At 35.0% G+C, this 17105-nt stretch overlaps 1 protein-coding gene across 3 annotated transcripts in view; it reads right to left on the bottom strand.

Annotated features, from left to right (window-relative positions):
* SLC27A6 (solute carrier family 27 member 6) overlaps positions 1-17105 on the bottom strand; it is a 40189-nt gene that overhangs the window by 9220 nt on the left and 13864 nt on the right. Inside the window, exon 5 of one of the 3 annotated variants that reach the window (XM_040580708.1) lies at positions 6721-6912. The exons of 1 other annotated variant lie outside the window; for it this stretch is intronic. In XM_040580708.1, coding sequence (XP_040436642.1) covers positions 6721-6912 — 192 coding nt within the window. Of the gene's footprint in view, positions 1-6720; positions 6916-17105 lie in introns of all 3 variants that reach the window. One more of the 3 variants, XM_040580706.1, reaches the window with a different exon arrangement.

The raw sequence follows: 17105 nt of genomic DNA, 5'->3' as shown, positions 1-17105 counted from the left end.
ACACACAATTTCAGCCTCATTTGGACAAACTTATTTAACTGAGTCTTTTCAATGTTCATCACTGTGTATTCCTTCTACCCTAGGTCTGAAACAAAAAGGTATTTTTAACAGTTGATCGGAGGAACAAGGTTAAGAGTGCAAAATCAAGCCATGATCCAAGAATCGAACACTTTTTGAATAAATGGAAGGGTTGTGGGTTTTTTTTAATACTTACAGATCTATTTACCAAAGTCAAGAATTTGAGAGCCAAAAAGTTCACCTTAATTAGAAAATAATCGTATTATTCTTGATGAACAGAATGAGAGGTGTTTATAATAAACAGAAGTAATTTTTTAAGAGTATTTTCTTTGGGTGTCTACATTTAATTTTCACTTTCTTTTTTTACATTGGTATTTACTTACTTTAATAGGTTTCATGTGACAGACCAAATGCAATGAAAAATATAAATAATAAGAATGAAATGGTATAAAATGAAATGTTATTCTGACATTTCTGTGTTTAATTAGAACAGCAGTGTGCCCTGTTCCATTTTTATCTGTTCATTCCTTCTGAGCTCAATAGCTGTAACTTGTCAACATATTAGTCTGTCTGATGCATTAAGTTGTTATAAATACTTTGAAACTTAATATCTGAGAACTTTTAAAAACTGCTGAGACTTTTACTATTTAAGTTGCTGCGTACATCTTTTTGTGCCTGCAGCTTTAGAGTACTAACTATGCCTATTCCAGTTAGCTTTTTGAAATAGCAGTTAAGTAAATACATAATTGAAAAGAGAAACCACCACATATTGCATTAGACCTGCATAATGATACTATGCCAGTGTACATTCTGTGTAAACAGCTGTCTCTGTGCAGTTTTCTTTTCCTAGTAAATACTAGAAAATGAAAGCTCCAGAGCAAAACATTTAGTCTGGGTACAGCTCGATATTTGTTTTATCTCATTATTTAACGTTTATTAGAAAAGCGTACCTGAGCTGTTCAAGCATTACCGTATTATTTTCACAGAGTACTTCATGCAGCATTCGTAATTTTAATCTACGTTTTACTCCCTAAAGCATTACCTAAATGTACCAAACAGCAATCATCATTTAGCTAGCTGAAACTTAAAATGAGTTAAATGGCAACATTACTGTCTGTTACTATGCTGCCTGCATGTTATCTAAGAGTAGCATCCCTCCCCCCTTTTTTTAATTGACCGTAAACATATGAGTTTAAATATTGTTTTGAAAATAGTTTTGAAATTCCTGAAGTTTCAACTTACAGTGAATGCTCACAGAACCTTCAGTAGAGAACAAAGATCACAAGCTATTGCTTCTTATTTAATTTGTTTTAGAGATGAGATACTGCTGAATTCTCTAGGAGAATATGTGTTTATAAAACAAAGCATTACATTTATGAGATTTAGTTCCAATCATCTTAAAAAAGCGAAATGCAAGAAAAAAACTCTGGAGCATAGTATCACCATGTCTTATAAATGTTGTTAAAATATACTAGTAATGCCTTATTTATACTCTAAAGAGTAGATGTATAGGTCCTTTGCATAGTTTTGTTAGCCAAATTAAAAAAAAAAACACAAACAAGAAAAAAACACTTTTAAAGCTATGCTTGTTAATAACTGAATTACCACATATTACAATAAAATACCTTGGAATACACTTGAAGTAGCTTAGATTATTTTAGCTCAAAACAAGACAAAAGAGCAGAAACAACACAAATTTTAACTGCCCAATGAACCTGAGTTTCCACTGCTTGGATTAACGCATGCCAATGATCTTCCTGTGAATCTAGTTTTCCAGGCTTTAAAAATCTGCTTAAACCTAACTTCATTTACTTTTAAACTCAAAAAGTACCTCTTCTACCACTTAAGTTCTATGACTGTATGACAAAAATGTGTATTACTAATTGTGTTGCTGTGTGAAAGAAAAAGTATTTTATGTGTTGAAATTATTTATGATTTAAGGTTTAAATGTTTCTAAGCTCAAAGCTGATTCTGACTCATACAGTTCTGAGTAAGAGATCTTTACATTTCTGTAATAAGGTGTCTTAAAATAATGAAAAAAATACATTTGTAAATAAAGTTTGGGTATTTCTTTTACATACTGTTTTTTCAGGTGTATTTGCCACGGACTATTTTTAGTCCATCTTACAAGCTCCCTTGGGTCTCATTAGTCCCATTCTCCTATTGCATGTTCTCTGCCACTACTCAGAATTTATTCCTGTGTAAGAAAGATATTTTGATATATATTTATTTGATAGAATGACTAAGAGTCTTAAATTTATATACACACATAATGTATGCCATATATAATAAAATTCATCATTAACTACATACATAGGTATTCCAGATGTAATATTAAACAGTAATTTATTATATTAATATATTGATTTGTATACTATCTTCTTTGTGAAACATTTTAAGTTTTACCAACTAAAAGGCTTCTGCTTTTCTGTTCATTGACTGTATATGAACATCTTTATTGAAGGATTTATTTGTATACCAGTAATGCTTTCAAGCATGTGAACTGATCCCTCTTATATAAAGAGTACAGGATGAAAATAAGTGCAAACAAGAGAACTGCTTCGAGTTACCATCTCACACACAGTGGCTTCTTGGATGTCTGGTAACTGCTGTAATATTCATCTATTTCTTCCCATTAACTTGTGTCTTCCAAATTATTTATGAAAATGAATATGTTACGTTGAATTTTAATATTTATCACAAATGTTTTTCCCCAACCCTTGCCAGCTGCTGATAGAAGTTACTCTGTACAATCTGAGAGCTCAATTTCTCTTTTACAGCTCTAACTCTTGTCTGCATTTTATCTTTAGAAACTGTGCCATTACCATTACCTGCAACAGAAATGCCTTCCTATTTCTTTTACTTTTTCCCTGCTAAAAATATTACCCATTGAACCTACTTGCTATTATTCCCACTATACTCTCAATATCTGTATGCAAGGGGTTTTATACAGCGTTTACTTAATTTCGACTGCAATTATGCCAGTAGAAAGAATGTGAGTTTCTTCCTTTTCCTTTATTGTTTCACATATATAAAAATACAAGATTCTTTTCCCCTTTCTCAGTTCTCTTTCTATTCACAGTTTAAGACATAGGTGTTCAGGAAATCTCTAGCAAGTATGTCTATCTCATCATATCACCCCATGTGTCAGAAGAATGAAGTTTCAAAAATTGTTGTAGCACTTCTTTGAAGAAATGAAACTAGGAACTGGATGACTGGTCCTTGTCTGTGCCATTCCCTGCTTTCCAGCAGGAGATACTTTCCCTTTCCAACTTCAGATCATTAATGGTTCATCAAATTGGAATTAAAGCTGCTCTCCTTTACATCTTGCTAGATGTTCAACGGATGTCATTCAGACAGAAATAAAAGAAACACAACACCTATACTCAGAATGTGATATTTAATAAGATGTAACCTATATAATGTATTTTAAAAAAAAAGAAACACAAAAAATGCCTGAAATAAGTTCAAATGAACTTACCTATGCCATTAAAATACATCATTTGTGTCACAATACTCATAGATTGCAGAGTAATCAAAAACACATATAAAGGTCCCCAAAATTATGTATTTGGTTAAATATATTCTTTTTTAAAAAATGGAAAACCACTAAAACATATGTCTCATGATATTTTCAATACTCCTCCTCTCTCTTAACCTCATCTAGACTTTTCTGAAAATCCACTATATCTAAGCCCTTGTTCATGTCAACACTATGTTTCAGCATATGAGGGAGCTAGCTGCTCCTGCAAACAAGTGTCATGAAGCAGACTGAAGGAACTGCCATCCAGAGGAACTGCACTGGTGACAGAAGCAGAACCCCATAGTTAACAGATTGCAGAACTCTTAATTTGAGAAGTTTAACTATTGCAGTATTATTAATATGCCATATTGTTCCTCTGACACAAATTCTTTCAGAGAGACTATGTATGGCACTAAACTATAAAGGCTCTGAATCAAAACTTTATGAAAAAGCTCCCGATGGAGCTTTGGAGTAGTCTCTGAAACCTCCTTGATTTGGAAGAGATTTGGAGCAGTTCTATCTCCCCATAAAATGGCTCATACAATCTACTCACTGACCTGGCTAGACGTTAGCATGCCCATGTAATCAAGGCAAAGTAGTTTGCACAGAATCTGGTTTTCAGTGACAACCTCCATTCTTCCTTCAAACTCCACTGCCACACAATGCCAAATGTATATATGTTGGCAGAACGGTTGAGAGCCAACACATCTAAGGGCCCCTGGGGAACAGTAGCAGCTAAATATTGAGCCTGATCACATATAATGTGCTTTAGCTACTTTCCTTATCACAGAAACGACAGAAATAACTGAACACTTACTGTAGATTTATCTCTAGGGAAAAGAGAGTATTGAAAAAGAACAAAATTGATTTCTGGTTCATAAAGTATCTTAGGGTCTTTCCATAACCATACTCAGTAAGCAAAGGGACAACCCATAATTATCTTAGCTCACTATACTGATATTTCCATAGACTGTAACAGTTTCAGCTTGGAATAGTATATACATTACAGAAGAGGTGTCTAGTGAGATCAAATACTCAGTTACAACTGCATTTGTTTCTTAACTGTGGTTTACATGAGCTATTTTCTGCAGTGACTAACTCAAATCACAAGCCCAATCGTTAAAGAGGAAAAAGTAGCATGTTTCTTCTGCAGAAAAACCCAAAATACTAATCTTCCTTTTGTAAACACAAACAGCTTAAGTAATTGACTTACAAAGTGCCACCATTAATACAAGCAAAACCCCCTGTAATACTGGATTAATAATACAGGTAATTAAATCAATAAATATGCAGTTTCAAGTCTAATCCTTTATCTGCTGTAACCTCTACATGGTATTTCCAAGAGGTTAATGACTTGTGACAAAACTCTGTCAAAAGTTCTAAAATACTGAAAACAAGTTTATTCAGGTTTGGAAAAAATGTAGAAATTCACAATTTCATATGATTAGAAAAAAGTTTTAAAATAATTAAAGGATGTGGCTTAGAAAAGCCTGAAACAATTAACATCAAAATTAACATCAGCTCTGAGGTTCCTGGTTGACCCACAACTCCCTAAATTCCAGATACCTGGTTTCCTGTAGTGGAACTGTACCCTTCCAGAGACACACACTAGCATCAGATGTCCACCGTGCATACGACAGAGCATCAGTCACGTAGAAGAGAGAATGAGCAGAGTCAGTCTGCTTAAATTCCTGAGCTCTCAACAGTTACTGCAAAACACAGTAGCTCTTGCGGTGTTTTTCTAAGTGTTTCCAGGTTCCTCCCTGCAGTTTGGGTTCCTATCCCAGAAGTGAAGAATTCCTCTGGCCCTGAGCTGTAGTCTGCAGTGAGTGTAATGTGCTGATGCTGTATTGAAGTTGTGGACTGTGGAATGTATGCTGCCTAGAAACCTGTTTCAACCTCATCGGAAGATACCTCCCATATATTTCCAAACAATATTTTTACATCATTCTCTGAAAAAAAAGTTTTGTCAGGACATTTTAGTATCAGTTCTCCTCACAAGCACAAATGCCATGTAAGTCAGCAGGATTTGTATATTTAAATAGGTATCTCAGTATAGGTAGGTGTCTCAGTTAATTTGCAAATTTTAGGCAATGTGTGTAGTCTTATTTATTACAAGAAGAGTAAATGGAATAAATAACAACATAATGTTAAATATCTAGTCTCCTTGCTAGAACGCCTTGCTAAATAATCTTTCATATTATTACCTAAAGCCTGGTACATGTTACTTACTGCCTTCTTAAAACATCTAAGAGATGTTATTCCTAAGACACAAAGGGAAAAATCTATCTGTGAATTTCAAGCTGAAAGAAAGGATGAAGGAAAAGCCACCCTGTGTGGTATAAATAATATGTACTCCTCTTCCCTGAGACATGTAACTTCCATTGTCAAAGCTGATGAAATACAAAAACCAGATTCTTGAATAAGCAGTGAAAAAATGGTATGTTATCCCTAGCTTTGGTAACCTAGAACAAATCAAATAAATACAGCAGACTTGGTAGATAAAGGGGCATATAATTTTTAAATTAATACTCTTGGCAATTATTGTCTATCCCAATTACTCAACAGTGGTTTATATTTGTATTGCATTCTCTTTGAAATTTCTGAATAATGATAAAGACTAGATGTAGTTTGAGTCATGTATGTTTACTTGCACCTAAGTATAAAATAACTCTTAAAGGTATATCTGCCTACATGTTACTTTATTACAATTACTATTAATTCCCATTTATGCCAAATATTTACATAGTAATATGCAATATAAATATACTCTTTGAAAACAGCTCTGCTCTGTAGAACACCAAGTCAGATCAGAACACTTTTATGTTTATTTCACAGATGATGAGTTTTTAGGTATTAAATCCAACTTTCTCTTTTGTTCTGTAATATAGTAGAGATTTGAAATGAAACTCAGAACCTACTAAAAACTGTCAGAAGAGGAAAGCCTTTTTGACTCTTGTGAACTTTAAGAAAAATCTAAGTGTTACTGCTGAAATTATAACTGGCTTGCATGTTAAGCACTATCTGCAATACTCTGGCAATGAAGATTTTGCAAAGGCAATAAATAAGTTAGAAAATTTACCTTGGACTTCAGACTGAAGACCCATGTCCTGTAGTCAAACTAAGAAACACATTTACCTTCAGCACTCCCTTTTATAAATCACAATTTAAATAGTCACCTTATAAAAGAAACTGGTGCGTCCAACAGATCCAATTTTTCCTGTGTGGTTCATGAAACAAATGTTTCCTTCAGTAGCACCATAAAACTCACAGATCTTAACAGTACCAAATCTGTCTAAAAATTCCCTCCATACATCATTTCTCACTCCATTTCCAACTGCTAGTCGGACTTTGTGATTTTTTTCTCCTTCCTTCTGTTAAAAAAAAAAAAAAATAATTGTATTTGATTGTTTCACAGATGGTGGGGAAAATGTACTTTCTTTAAATACGTTAAGTACAAACAACAACAAAAAGAAAAATAACAATTAAATTAAAGAAAGCTGGCCTAGCTTGCCTACAGCTACAATGTAGCAAACTGCAGTCAAAAACCTTTTACCTTGTTGAACAAGCAAATTATTTCCTGAATAATGGCTACATTAATTTACATAAATGCTTCCATATTTTAAAAGTTGTATCATCTCAGTCTGTTTCCACTCAGAAGAATCAGAAAACTGGGAAGAACAGAGAAAGGCAGGAATTACTTCTGTCAAGGGATTAAAGTCAGCAGAGATTAATAGCTACTTCTTTGCGTCTTCAGAATTACTACAAGAAACAATCAAATTTCACAAAATTGTACTATCTGTTCCTTCCCACACACTGCACATGAGTAATCGTCTGCCTTTCTTCCACTATTAAGACTTGTGAAGTTTTGTTCAATGTTACTGGGAGTACATAATATCTTTGTGACCTTGGGTCTTTACTGTTGTCAACACCCATGTTTTATTACAAGAAGCACAACACTTATGTATTCATCCAGTTCAGTGAGACATTAATTTTATGAATACGTACCCAAACCTTGTGATTGCATGAAGCACCTTTAAAATACAATCAGATTTAAGTTGAAGTATCAGAAGGCAAAAGATCTGAACTATTGGTTCATTGTTGTTTTTAATTTCACCTCTTTTAAAATAAGACTCCCTTTTTAATCATTGCAAGTGGCAATACAGAATGCCCTAGAAGTGAGACAGCAGAAATACAGGTACGTTTTCTTACCATATACCTTTAGAACCACACAGCACTCTGGCACTCTAATGCTGTCTGTTTATACTTCTACATATGTACATATGTATACAAACACCTTTCTAGATACATAATTCCTTATATATGTATGTATGTATATATACACATCTACATACATATGCTATAGAAAAAAGATAGTCCTTATTTTGTGTTCTTCTCTTCTAGTTTCCCCTTGCTGATGCCACTGAGCTATTCAAATGTGTTGCCTCTGCTAAGATACATAAAATAGCACAAGAAATTCTTTCATAGAAATCCTTCGTTCCACAATGAACAGAAGAGACAAGTAAGTGTGTATGTACACATGAATTAAGCAGGTCTTTCATCAGACTAGGAACAGTCAAAATCTCTATCTCTTGAGACCAAGTTAATAAGCAGGTGAGTTTACTTCTGTTGTTTATACTTAAAGGAAAAAAGAAAGCATTGATATCTGCTTGCTGAAAACACACAAACTAGGATGAACTAGGAAACAGTGACCTACATGGATTATGTGGGTTTTTTTTCCAAAAGGACAAATAAAGCATCATTTATAAGTGCAGTTACCTTCAATTCCTCACGTTATTTCCAAAAGGAGAAATAAAGCATCATGAATCAGTGCAGTTACCTTCAATTCCTCTTGTGATTTTGGATGGCTTATATTACTGCAGCACAAAGTTGTTTCTCCAGTGGAAAGGATGCAGAGTAAACCTGACAGGTCAGCATTCTACTGTCCTCAATGTTAACACCTATCAACGCCACAATGTATGACTATCAACAATTCCAAATGTATGACTATTTCACTTTAGGAAGTATTCTCTAAAGGCATTCAGCCCTTTTTCAAAAATACCAAGATGTATGATGTCATCAAGAACTGATCACAGAAAGCAAATTTTCTTAAAAGAGAAGGCAGCAATTCACTTCTTCACAACTAAGGTAAATTTTCTGCTAGGCTGCATTGCTGCAGTTGCCATATTTGTGATTTAGTCGGCTCCACCACAGCTGAACCCATCTATTGATACAAGACTCCTAAAAGAGTACTGCAGGGCTTTCCACAAAAAAAAGGCATAAAACCTGTAAGGCATTTAGCAATCTTTCAACGGTAAGAATGGAAATTATTAATCTCCCAGCAATTTTAGTAAGTATGAAGAAAATTATTACAATCAGGGAAACTTTAAACAGTGATAATTCACATTAGTTTTACATGTGAGTAAATTCATATAGCTATTTTTTACCTAAACTTTTATATAATTAATATACATTAATTCACACTAGCTTTTTGTGTAGCTAACGTTCAATGGAAACTGAATCACAGTAAATAAAACTGAGTTAATCATTTTAACATCTTTTTCATGACTCTGTCTATATATTCATTATATGTAGAGTACAACTCTAGGGCAGGCATGTTGGTATCCATGGGCACTGTGGCCAAAAAACTTATGCAATAAATAAAATGCAATAAATAAGAGAAGGGAAGTAAAAGGGATGATAATTCCAACAAATTCTAGAAACATGGTTGAGTGGTGCACAGTTTAGAGTGTCCTAATGTATGAAAATTGAAATAAATTAAAATACGCAGGAACTTATGCTTTAAACAGACTACAGCATCAAACAGTCATGCTTTGAATTTCTGCCATATTCAGATGGCATTTCACCAACTAGCTTCCTTTCAGTAGACAGAATTACAGAAGTAGGAGGAATTCCAAAGAGCCACCTAGTATACATCTCTTCTGGGACATAAGCTCTGCTGTCCCTGTGCCATTCTTTACACCTGAACTAGCTGTGGCATGTCAGCCAGTTACCCTGCAACACTTGGTGTTCAGCAACTGTCTGCATGCCTATTAGCCTGCTGCAACAGCACAGTACCTAGTTAACGCTTCCTTCACTAAAAGCTGTATTTACTCACAATACCTCATTTATGAAGGACTCAATGCATTGCCCTGGTCAACTACCACAAATAAGTTCAAATAATGTGATAATGTGCTCATGACTTGTGTTTCTGAATGTGATTAATAGTTCTCTACAGATAATTAGGAAGACAGATTTTAGAATAACAGAATGTTAGAACATCTCTCCAAGGCTTTTAAAAATGTCTATCCATTTATTTTCCTGCATTGTGATTTTCTTTTCTTAGAGAGTGATTCAGAAATAAAATGAGGATTCAGTCTATATCCACTTATTTCTAATAGTAAAGGTGAAACATTTTTTTCAATGCCATTTTGGAGCACTAATAAGCAAGAACTGTTCTCACCTTACACTTGGACTTTTCTTCATTCTGCTAAGATCTTTGAACTATGCGTATATCAATGTTTCAGCTGTGATAATTTTCTTCTTAGCAGTTAGTACAGTGCTGTGTTTTGGCTACGATGTGAGAACAATGTTGATGGGACACTGATGTTTTCAGTTGTTGCTGGGTGATGTTTATACTAAATCAAAGACTTTTCAGTTCCTTGGGCCCTGCCAGCCAGAGGGCTGGAGGGGCGTGGGACACTGGGAGGGGGGACATCCAGGATAGGTAACCCAAACTAGCCAAAGAGGTATTCCATACCATATGACGTCATGCTGAGTGTATAAACTGGGGGAAGAAGGAAGGTGGGGACATTTGGCATTATGGCTTTTGTCCTCTCGAGTAACCGTTAAGTGTGATGGAGCCCGGCTTTCCTGGGGATGGCTGAGCACCTGCCTGCCCATGGGAAGTGGTGAATGAATTCCTTGCTTTGCCTTGCTTGTGTGCATGGCTTTTGCTTTACCTATTAAATTGTTCTTATCTCAACCCTGGAGTTTTATATTCCTTTCCAATCCTCCTCCCCATCCTTCTGGGTGGGGGAGAGTGAGCAAGTGGCTGTGTGGGGCTTGGTTGCTGGCTGGGGATAAACCACGACAACCAAATACCTGCATACACCATGAACCAATTTCTGACACACTACTTTTCCATTTTGAGTGCTTGTTTCATTTGTATAGTAATTAATTTACAAGTCAGGATCTGCCTTATTACACTGAACACCACATACCTGGGATTTTTACTCTCCCAGCCCTTCTGCCTTAAGTGTTCTTTGTAAACTATGTGGAATATCTACATGATTAAGTTGTTGATAAAAGATATGCCTTTTAAAGTGCTATCAACAGTACATTAATTGGTGTGGGAAGGATGCATGACTGCAGCTATCTAAAAACGTACTTAGCAGTTGCGTGAAAAGAATATGAGAAAACAGGTTCATTGTCCTACTTTTACTGTTTCTGCAGCAGGAAAAGCCAAATGGAAAGAAGCAAAGGCAACTTAAAGCAAAGGAGGCATGAAATGTCTCCTGTATTATAGCCTTGATGAAACTTAAAGCAATTTCAGGAACAGAAAAATGCAAACATCTCTTAAATATAAAATATGATGGACAGGGTTTACATTCATCTATTTACAAGGCATGCATGTAACACCACATTCACCAGCCTCTACTATTAGCCCTGAAAAAAGGGGCATCAGTAGTTAGTTAAGAGACTATGAGAGAAACCCCACACCATTACAATGACAGATGTAATAAATTCCTCAAGATGCATGCTTATATTCACTTTTCAGTAACTCTTAATTACAAGTTGCAACTAGATTTTTTGAGCGAAATACATACAAATTTAAAACAAGTAAAAGAAAACAGGAAGTGTACTGAAGAGATGCACTATAAGAAAGGAACAAGAATTCTAGAAAAAGGACACATCTTTCCAGTTCAGGAACTGGTTGTTTGCTATTTAGTATAGCTCAATATCACCACACTTTCATTCATCAATCTCCTGATAATCCAACAGGATTAGATTCTAACAGGAATTTTCTTCTGTTAGCTCTTCTAATAAGAAATGTTTTCTTTTATCTGTACTTCTATTTCCTCAGAAAATATCTACCAAGAAAAATAGTCACTTTTGTCTCTGTTCCACCAAGTAATACAAAGTAGATTGTTATATTTTTGGCGATTGCCCCAGGAGCCCCCAAGCCAAAACATATTACACAAAACTTTCTAAAGGTCAATTCAGAGAATTAAAGCACACACAGATTATTTCTTGTGCTTTGTACAAAGTTTTCCCTTGTAAAAGTATGATTGTGATTTCTGGGCTTCACTATCAGGATATTTTCTGCATGTCTCTACTAGCTTAATTCAAAAGATTAGTACCTAGGAAGAGAAGCTGGTAAGAAGGAAACTGGTCAAGTTCAATGACCTCTTAAAGGCTCAGAACAGTCTTAAGCCTCCATGTTTGAACCAGTGGCAGATCTTGCAACTGGCTTTCAGTTCTGTTTTGGATATGGAAAACCACTGCTTCCTAGAGGCCAAAGGAACTCTACAAACATTATGGAAGACGTTTTCAGGAAGAAAATCTGAAAAAAATTTCCATTATTAGGGGGAAGAATGAGAAAACAGACACAGATTCATTGTGTGGATGGAATCCAAGATAGGTATGCCAGTAGTAAGTATCACAAGGCAGTAATCAAAATGGATGGGATTACAATCTGCTTTTAAGTTCACTTTTGAAAAATAATACTGATGTTGTAGGCATGGCACTTTAAAGCACTAAGCTGTTGTAATACATTGTACATTTTTTATTAGATCAATTGATACAGTCTGGAAGGGAAAAAATACAAGCTTCCAAATCCCAGGTCCATTTCTAAGCTTCATTTCAGAGGTGCTGACTATGTTCTTAGCCTAAAATTTCTATTTTCTCTAACTGCACGTACAAACAGTGTTCAATTCTCCTTTTAGGTACCGTTAATACTGTAGTAAATCAGTAACAATTTGGATTAAGAATGATGTCCGCTTACAACATACACAAGTGCTTGCACATATTTTTTTTTAAAAAACAGGCTTCTGGAAGAATAAATAAATTGCAAAATCCCACCCCCCACCCTCCCAATGAAATTGTAATGACATGTAGAGATTATTCAGAGACTTCAAATGGGAGGTGCAGATGTGGTTGTCTGCGACACATTACTTGTTTGAGTACTTAATAAAATGTTTATGTTGAAAACCTGCAAGGGGCTTGATAAATTTCCACTCTGCATTTTAATGATGAAGAGAAAGAAACTGAACATAAATTGAGCTAAACTTTAACAGGGAATAAAATGTGATGTCAAGTAAAACCTGCATTGTAGAGAAGTGCCTGATTACTCATTTTCTTTCCTTACCTTCCTATCAAATTCCCTTCCCTCAAAGAAACTGTTTCTAGGCAGGAGACTATCCAACATACACAGACCCCATTTTTACACCCCTTCCCACAGACCTTGAGGAAACAGCTGGGAAATAAGTGTTCATTCTGTTAGCTTATCCCAGCAGCACTGACTTCCTTGTCCCCTTCTAAATTACTACTGTTCTGACAAGGGAAAGTTTTAATAAAATAAATCCTTAAGCATCTTTTCTAAAGTCACTTCAGAGAGCTTAATCCCACCCAAAGAAAACTTGGCCAAACTGCATGTAGTAGAGATTGGCTTTCTTCAGCTTTATGGAAAAAAAAATATGCTGATACACATGGTCTTACACACTTGAGGTAACCCTAATGAAATAGGAAATGTTACTGATGCCAAAGGGTAACATTGGCTGGATACTAATTGAAAGAGTATTTCTAAGCAATGATATAATTAGTTGAGAAATACAGTTTGAATACAAGTAGAAGTGAACTCTGGTTTTAATAGAGAGCTTACCAAGTTCATGAAAAGTATCATAAATCATACAGTTAATGTCATAACGTATGGCAGCTTCTAAGAGTAGAACACAGGACCTGATGAACAATAAAACTGATTTCTAGCCTCTGCCTGTAAACCACTTCAGGATTCAGGTCTCCTTTACAGAAAAGCAGGAAAGAGATGCTGCATTACCATTAATACCTGTCCAAAAGCTTCAGGATGCAATGTATTATTTAAATAGCTCATTACTTCAAATTTGAAATAAATCTGTAAGTGCTTTAGGAAGATTTTGTATACACTTTAAATGCTAGATGCAACCCTCTAAGGAAAATATATCCACAGACAAGTAGAGTACTTCCAGTGCCTCTGTTTAGAGGCAATATAGGGAGCTCTGCTATGCCACACTTCTGAAATTTCATAGAACACCGTTAATAGATATTTTTGAGCAATGTCAGCCAGAAAGACCAAGTTACTAATCTGCTGAATGTTCTCTTCCACTGGTGTAGTCATGCTAGTATCTTAGAGCAGGATCCATTTTGTAGCTACTGATAGCTACTAGCCATCAATGCTGGCTCTTCTATTTTCACTATCATCAAAAGACTGTAGAAAAAAGAGCTTGGAAGAGGGCAGGGAGGAGGACTACTCACTTATTTAGGCACCCTGCAAAATCTATGAACATCATATAATGCAAGGTCTTTCTACTTAAGGAAAAAAGACAACTTCCCTTTTTAACAAATGTTCTTTCCAGACAATTACTAAACCAAATGGGACTGCAGACCAAGTTTCAGAAAAATTCCATTGCAAAAGTCTTCAAGAACTGTTGCACATGTGAATGGGATGCAGAAAGATCAAACACAAAACTAATAAGGAAAGCTAATCCAAGAGTCTATATGCTACCATAGAGACCTGCCAAAAGTTCTGTTCAAAATCTATGAAATAAGAGGTCATGCTGTGGCCTCCAACTATTAGAAATACACCATTTATTTCAAGTTTAACATTAAAGAAACAAATGAAGCACTTAAGATAATTGCTATGGGTTTAATCTACATTCATTAGATGGGCTTTATAGTACTCCAACATTGAGAACGCTGCCCACATAGTATCTTCACAGAGCTTTAAACTTGTATTAGCCATATCCTTCTCATGCTGCCAGTATAAATAGTACGTCTAAGTTAATGACATTTAAAAAGAGATAACTTGGCAAATTATTTCACCTACTTGAAAAATAGTAATGGATTCCAAAACTTATTTAAACTCCTTCCACTTCTTTGTGCAAACATGTTTCTCTTCCAGTCTTAACATGACAAATACTATCTTTCTTCAAGTACCTAGCTGTCAAACTGATTAATTTCATAATTTTAATTTTTCTTGTTACGGTATATTAGGTTTCTGTTTAGCCAGCTAGAAAAGAAAACCCCAAAACAAAAATAACCTCATAGCCTCACACAGCAAAGAGTTCAGACATACCAGCTCCTAGAAAGTATGCATGTAAATTAATAAATAGAATAGTTACATAGTTAATGAATAGTTAATGATAGTATAAATAACTTTAGTTGCAAAATTTAAAATTTTACAATGGCTTGTAAGGATTTTAAAATAAAACGGTTTGTTTTAGAAAATTAAGTATATTAATCTATCATTCTTGCTTTAAGATACTCAACAGGGTAAAATAGGTAAAATAAAACGCCATGCTCTAACTATATAGTTAAAGGACAGAAAAGGGGAACAATCAATATTTGGGAAGTGCTAGAGAAAGGGAGATGACTTTGAGGAAATCATGTTAGCCTACAATGAAGAAAAATCACAATTTATCAAAGCTCAGTCTTTCATAAGTTTTGATTTTCCTTATGGTCTTTAACTTGATTTTTCATTATTCTGTGTTTTTTTTATTTACTTTATTATAAAGTTAAAAACTAAACAAATAAAAAGAATAATTTAAAACCCCAACAAAACTGAAAAAAAAAGAAACAGAGGAAGAAAGGCATCACTATTGTAGTTTTATGTCACAGACAGTGGTCGTCAATGGGACATCAGCCTATGCCCTTTTTAATTCAATAACTTCCTCTTTGCTAAGGCATGCAGGGATAGTGCTGGAGCATCTATGACCCACCACTACATTAGTTAAACACTTCTGAAAATTTTCATAGAGGAAAAAAAATTCAATTTGAGATACTAATGCAGATTTTTATTTTGCTGGAAACAACACTGATTTGCATTCTTTTTGAATTATTCGAACATTGCTTAAGGAAAAGCTTATTCTGGAAAACCATAAAATGAGGACTTGGATTAGAAAAGAGTTTTCAGATTAATTAATTTGAATTATTGGCCCCATTTCCTAAGAGATGAGTCATTTCAATAAAATCCACTGAAAGGGAAATAAACCATTGATTATTTTTTTTAAATCATGAAATTGAATTATAATAGAGGCAAATAATATATATATAATAGAGAACCTCCAAAGAGATAACAACTGTATTGCATCCAACTTCTGTACATTTTCCCAAACCTCTTTGTATTCTAAACATTTTGTTAAATTAAAAGAGAATACAGTTCTTTCTGCTTAATGTTATACAGGTACTTGGAAGCTGTTATTTATTTTTATTTAGTATTCAAAATAAAAGCTGTTTATGATTATAAGTAATTGTGTAAAGTCTGTACTCCATACTGGCGGAGCCACAGCTTGAATACTGTGTTCAGCTTTGGGTCCACCCCTCACTACAAGAAAGACATTGACATACTGGAGCATGTCCAAAGAAGAGCAATGAAGCTGGTGATAGGTCTTGAGAACCTGTCTTACAAGAGGCTGCTGAGAGACCTGGGGTTGTTCTGCCTGGAGAAGAGGAGAGACCTTACCGGTCTCTACAAGTACCTGAAAGGAGGTTGTAGTGAGGTGGGTGTGAGTCTCTCATCCCAAGTAACAAGTGATAAGATGATAGGGAACTGCCTCAAGTTGCACCAGGGGAGGTTTAGATTGGATAGTAAGAAAAAATTCTTCACTGAACAGGTTGTCAAGTCTTGGAGCTGGCTGCCCAGGGAAGTGGTTAAGTCACCATCCCTGGAGGAGGTATCTAAGGATGTGGCACTTGAGGACATGGTTTAGTAGTAGATTTGACAGTGTTAGGTTAATGGCTGGGCTTGATGATCTTAAAAGGTCTTTTCCAACCTAAATGATTCTATGATTAAAATGCTTAACCAGGTAAGATAATGTATGATGTAACATTTAGGACTTCTTACTGAAACAAAATATGACAATCTGCAGCTCATAAATGGATGGAAATTGCCAGCATTAGTAAGATTGATTTTAGTTTATACCGGACTATGAATGTTTGCTTCATATTCATTTTCACACATGTAGCACAAGCATTTGAGAACAGAAAGTCAGTTGTGTTTGCCACAGGTTATATCCATTCCATCTATACAATTCTATACATCTTGAATTAATTCCAATGAATTATAGGCATTTACCTTACCCTAAACATCTTGGGCTCTCTCTGTCATCAATGGATAAGTACAGAAACCTATCAGAGAATAGCCAGATCACGAGTTAATTCAGTTAACCTGAGTCAACTATACTTGGTAATTACAACAGGTTCAGCATACTTTGTACTAGATACCTTGTAGGCAGACCATAACACCACTGACAGCCAAAGGAAAAGAAATATTTTCAGGTTAGGGCTAACAGTTTCAGAGAGGAATGTC

This window comes from Falco naumanni, chromosome Z (assembly GCF_017639655.2).
Source record: "Falco naumanni isolate bFalNau1 chromosome Z, bFalNau1.pat, whole genome shotgun sequence".
In the NCBI taxonomy this organism is placed as follows: domain Eukaryota; kingdom Metazoa; phylum Chordata; class Aves; order Falconiformes; family Falconidae; genus Falco; species Falco naumanni.
Note: the sequence above shows the minus strand (reverse complement) of the source record. Positions and strands in the feature narration are given on the sequence as shown.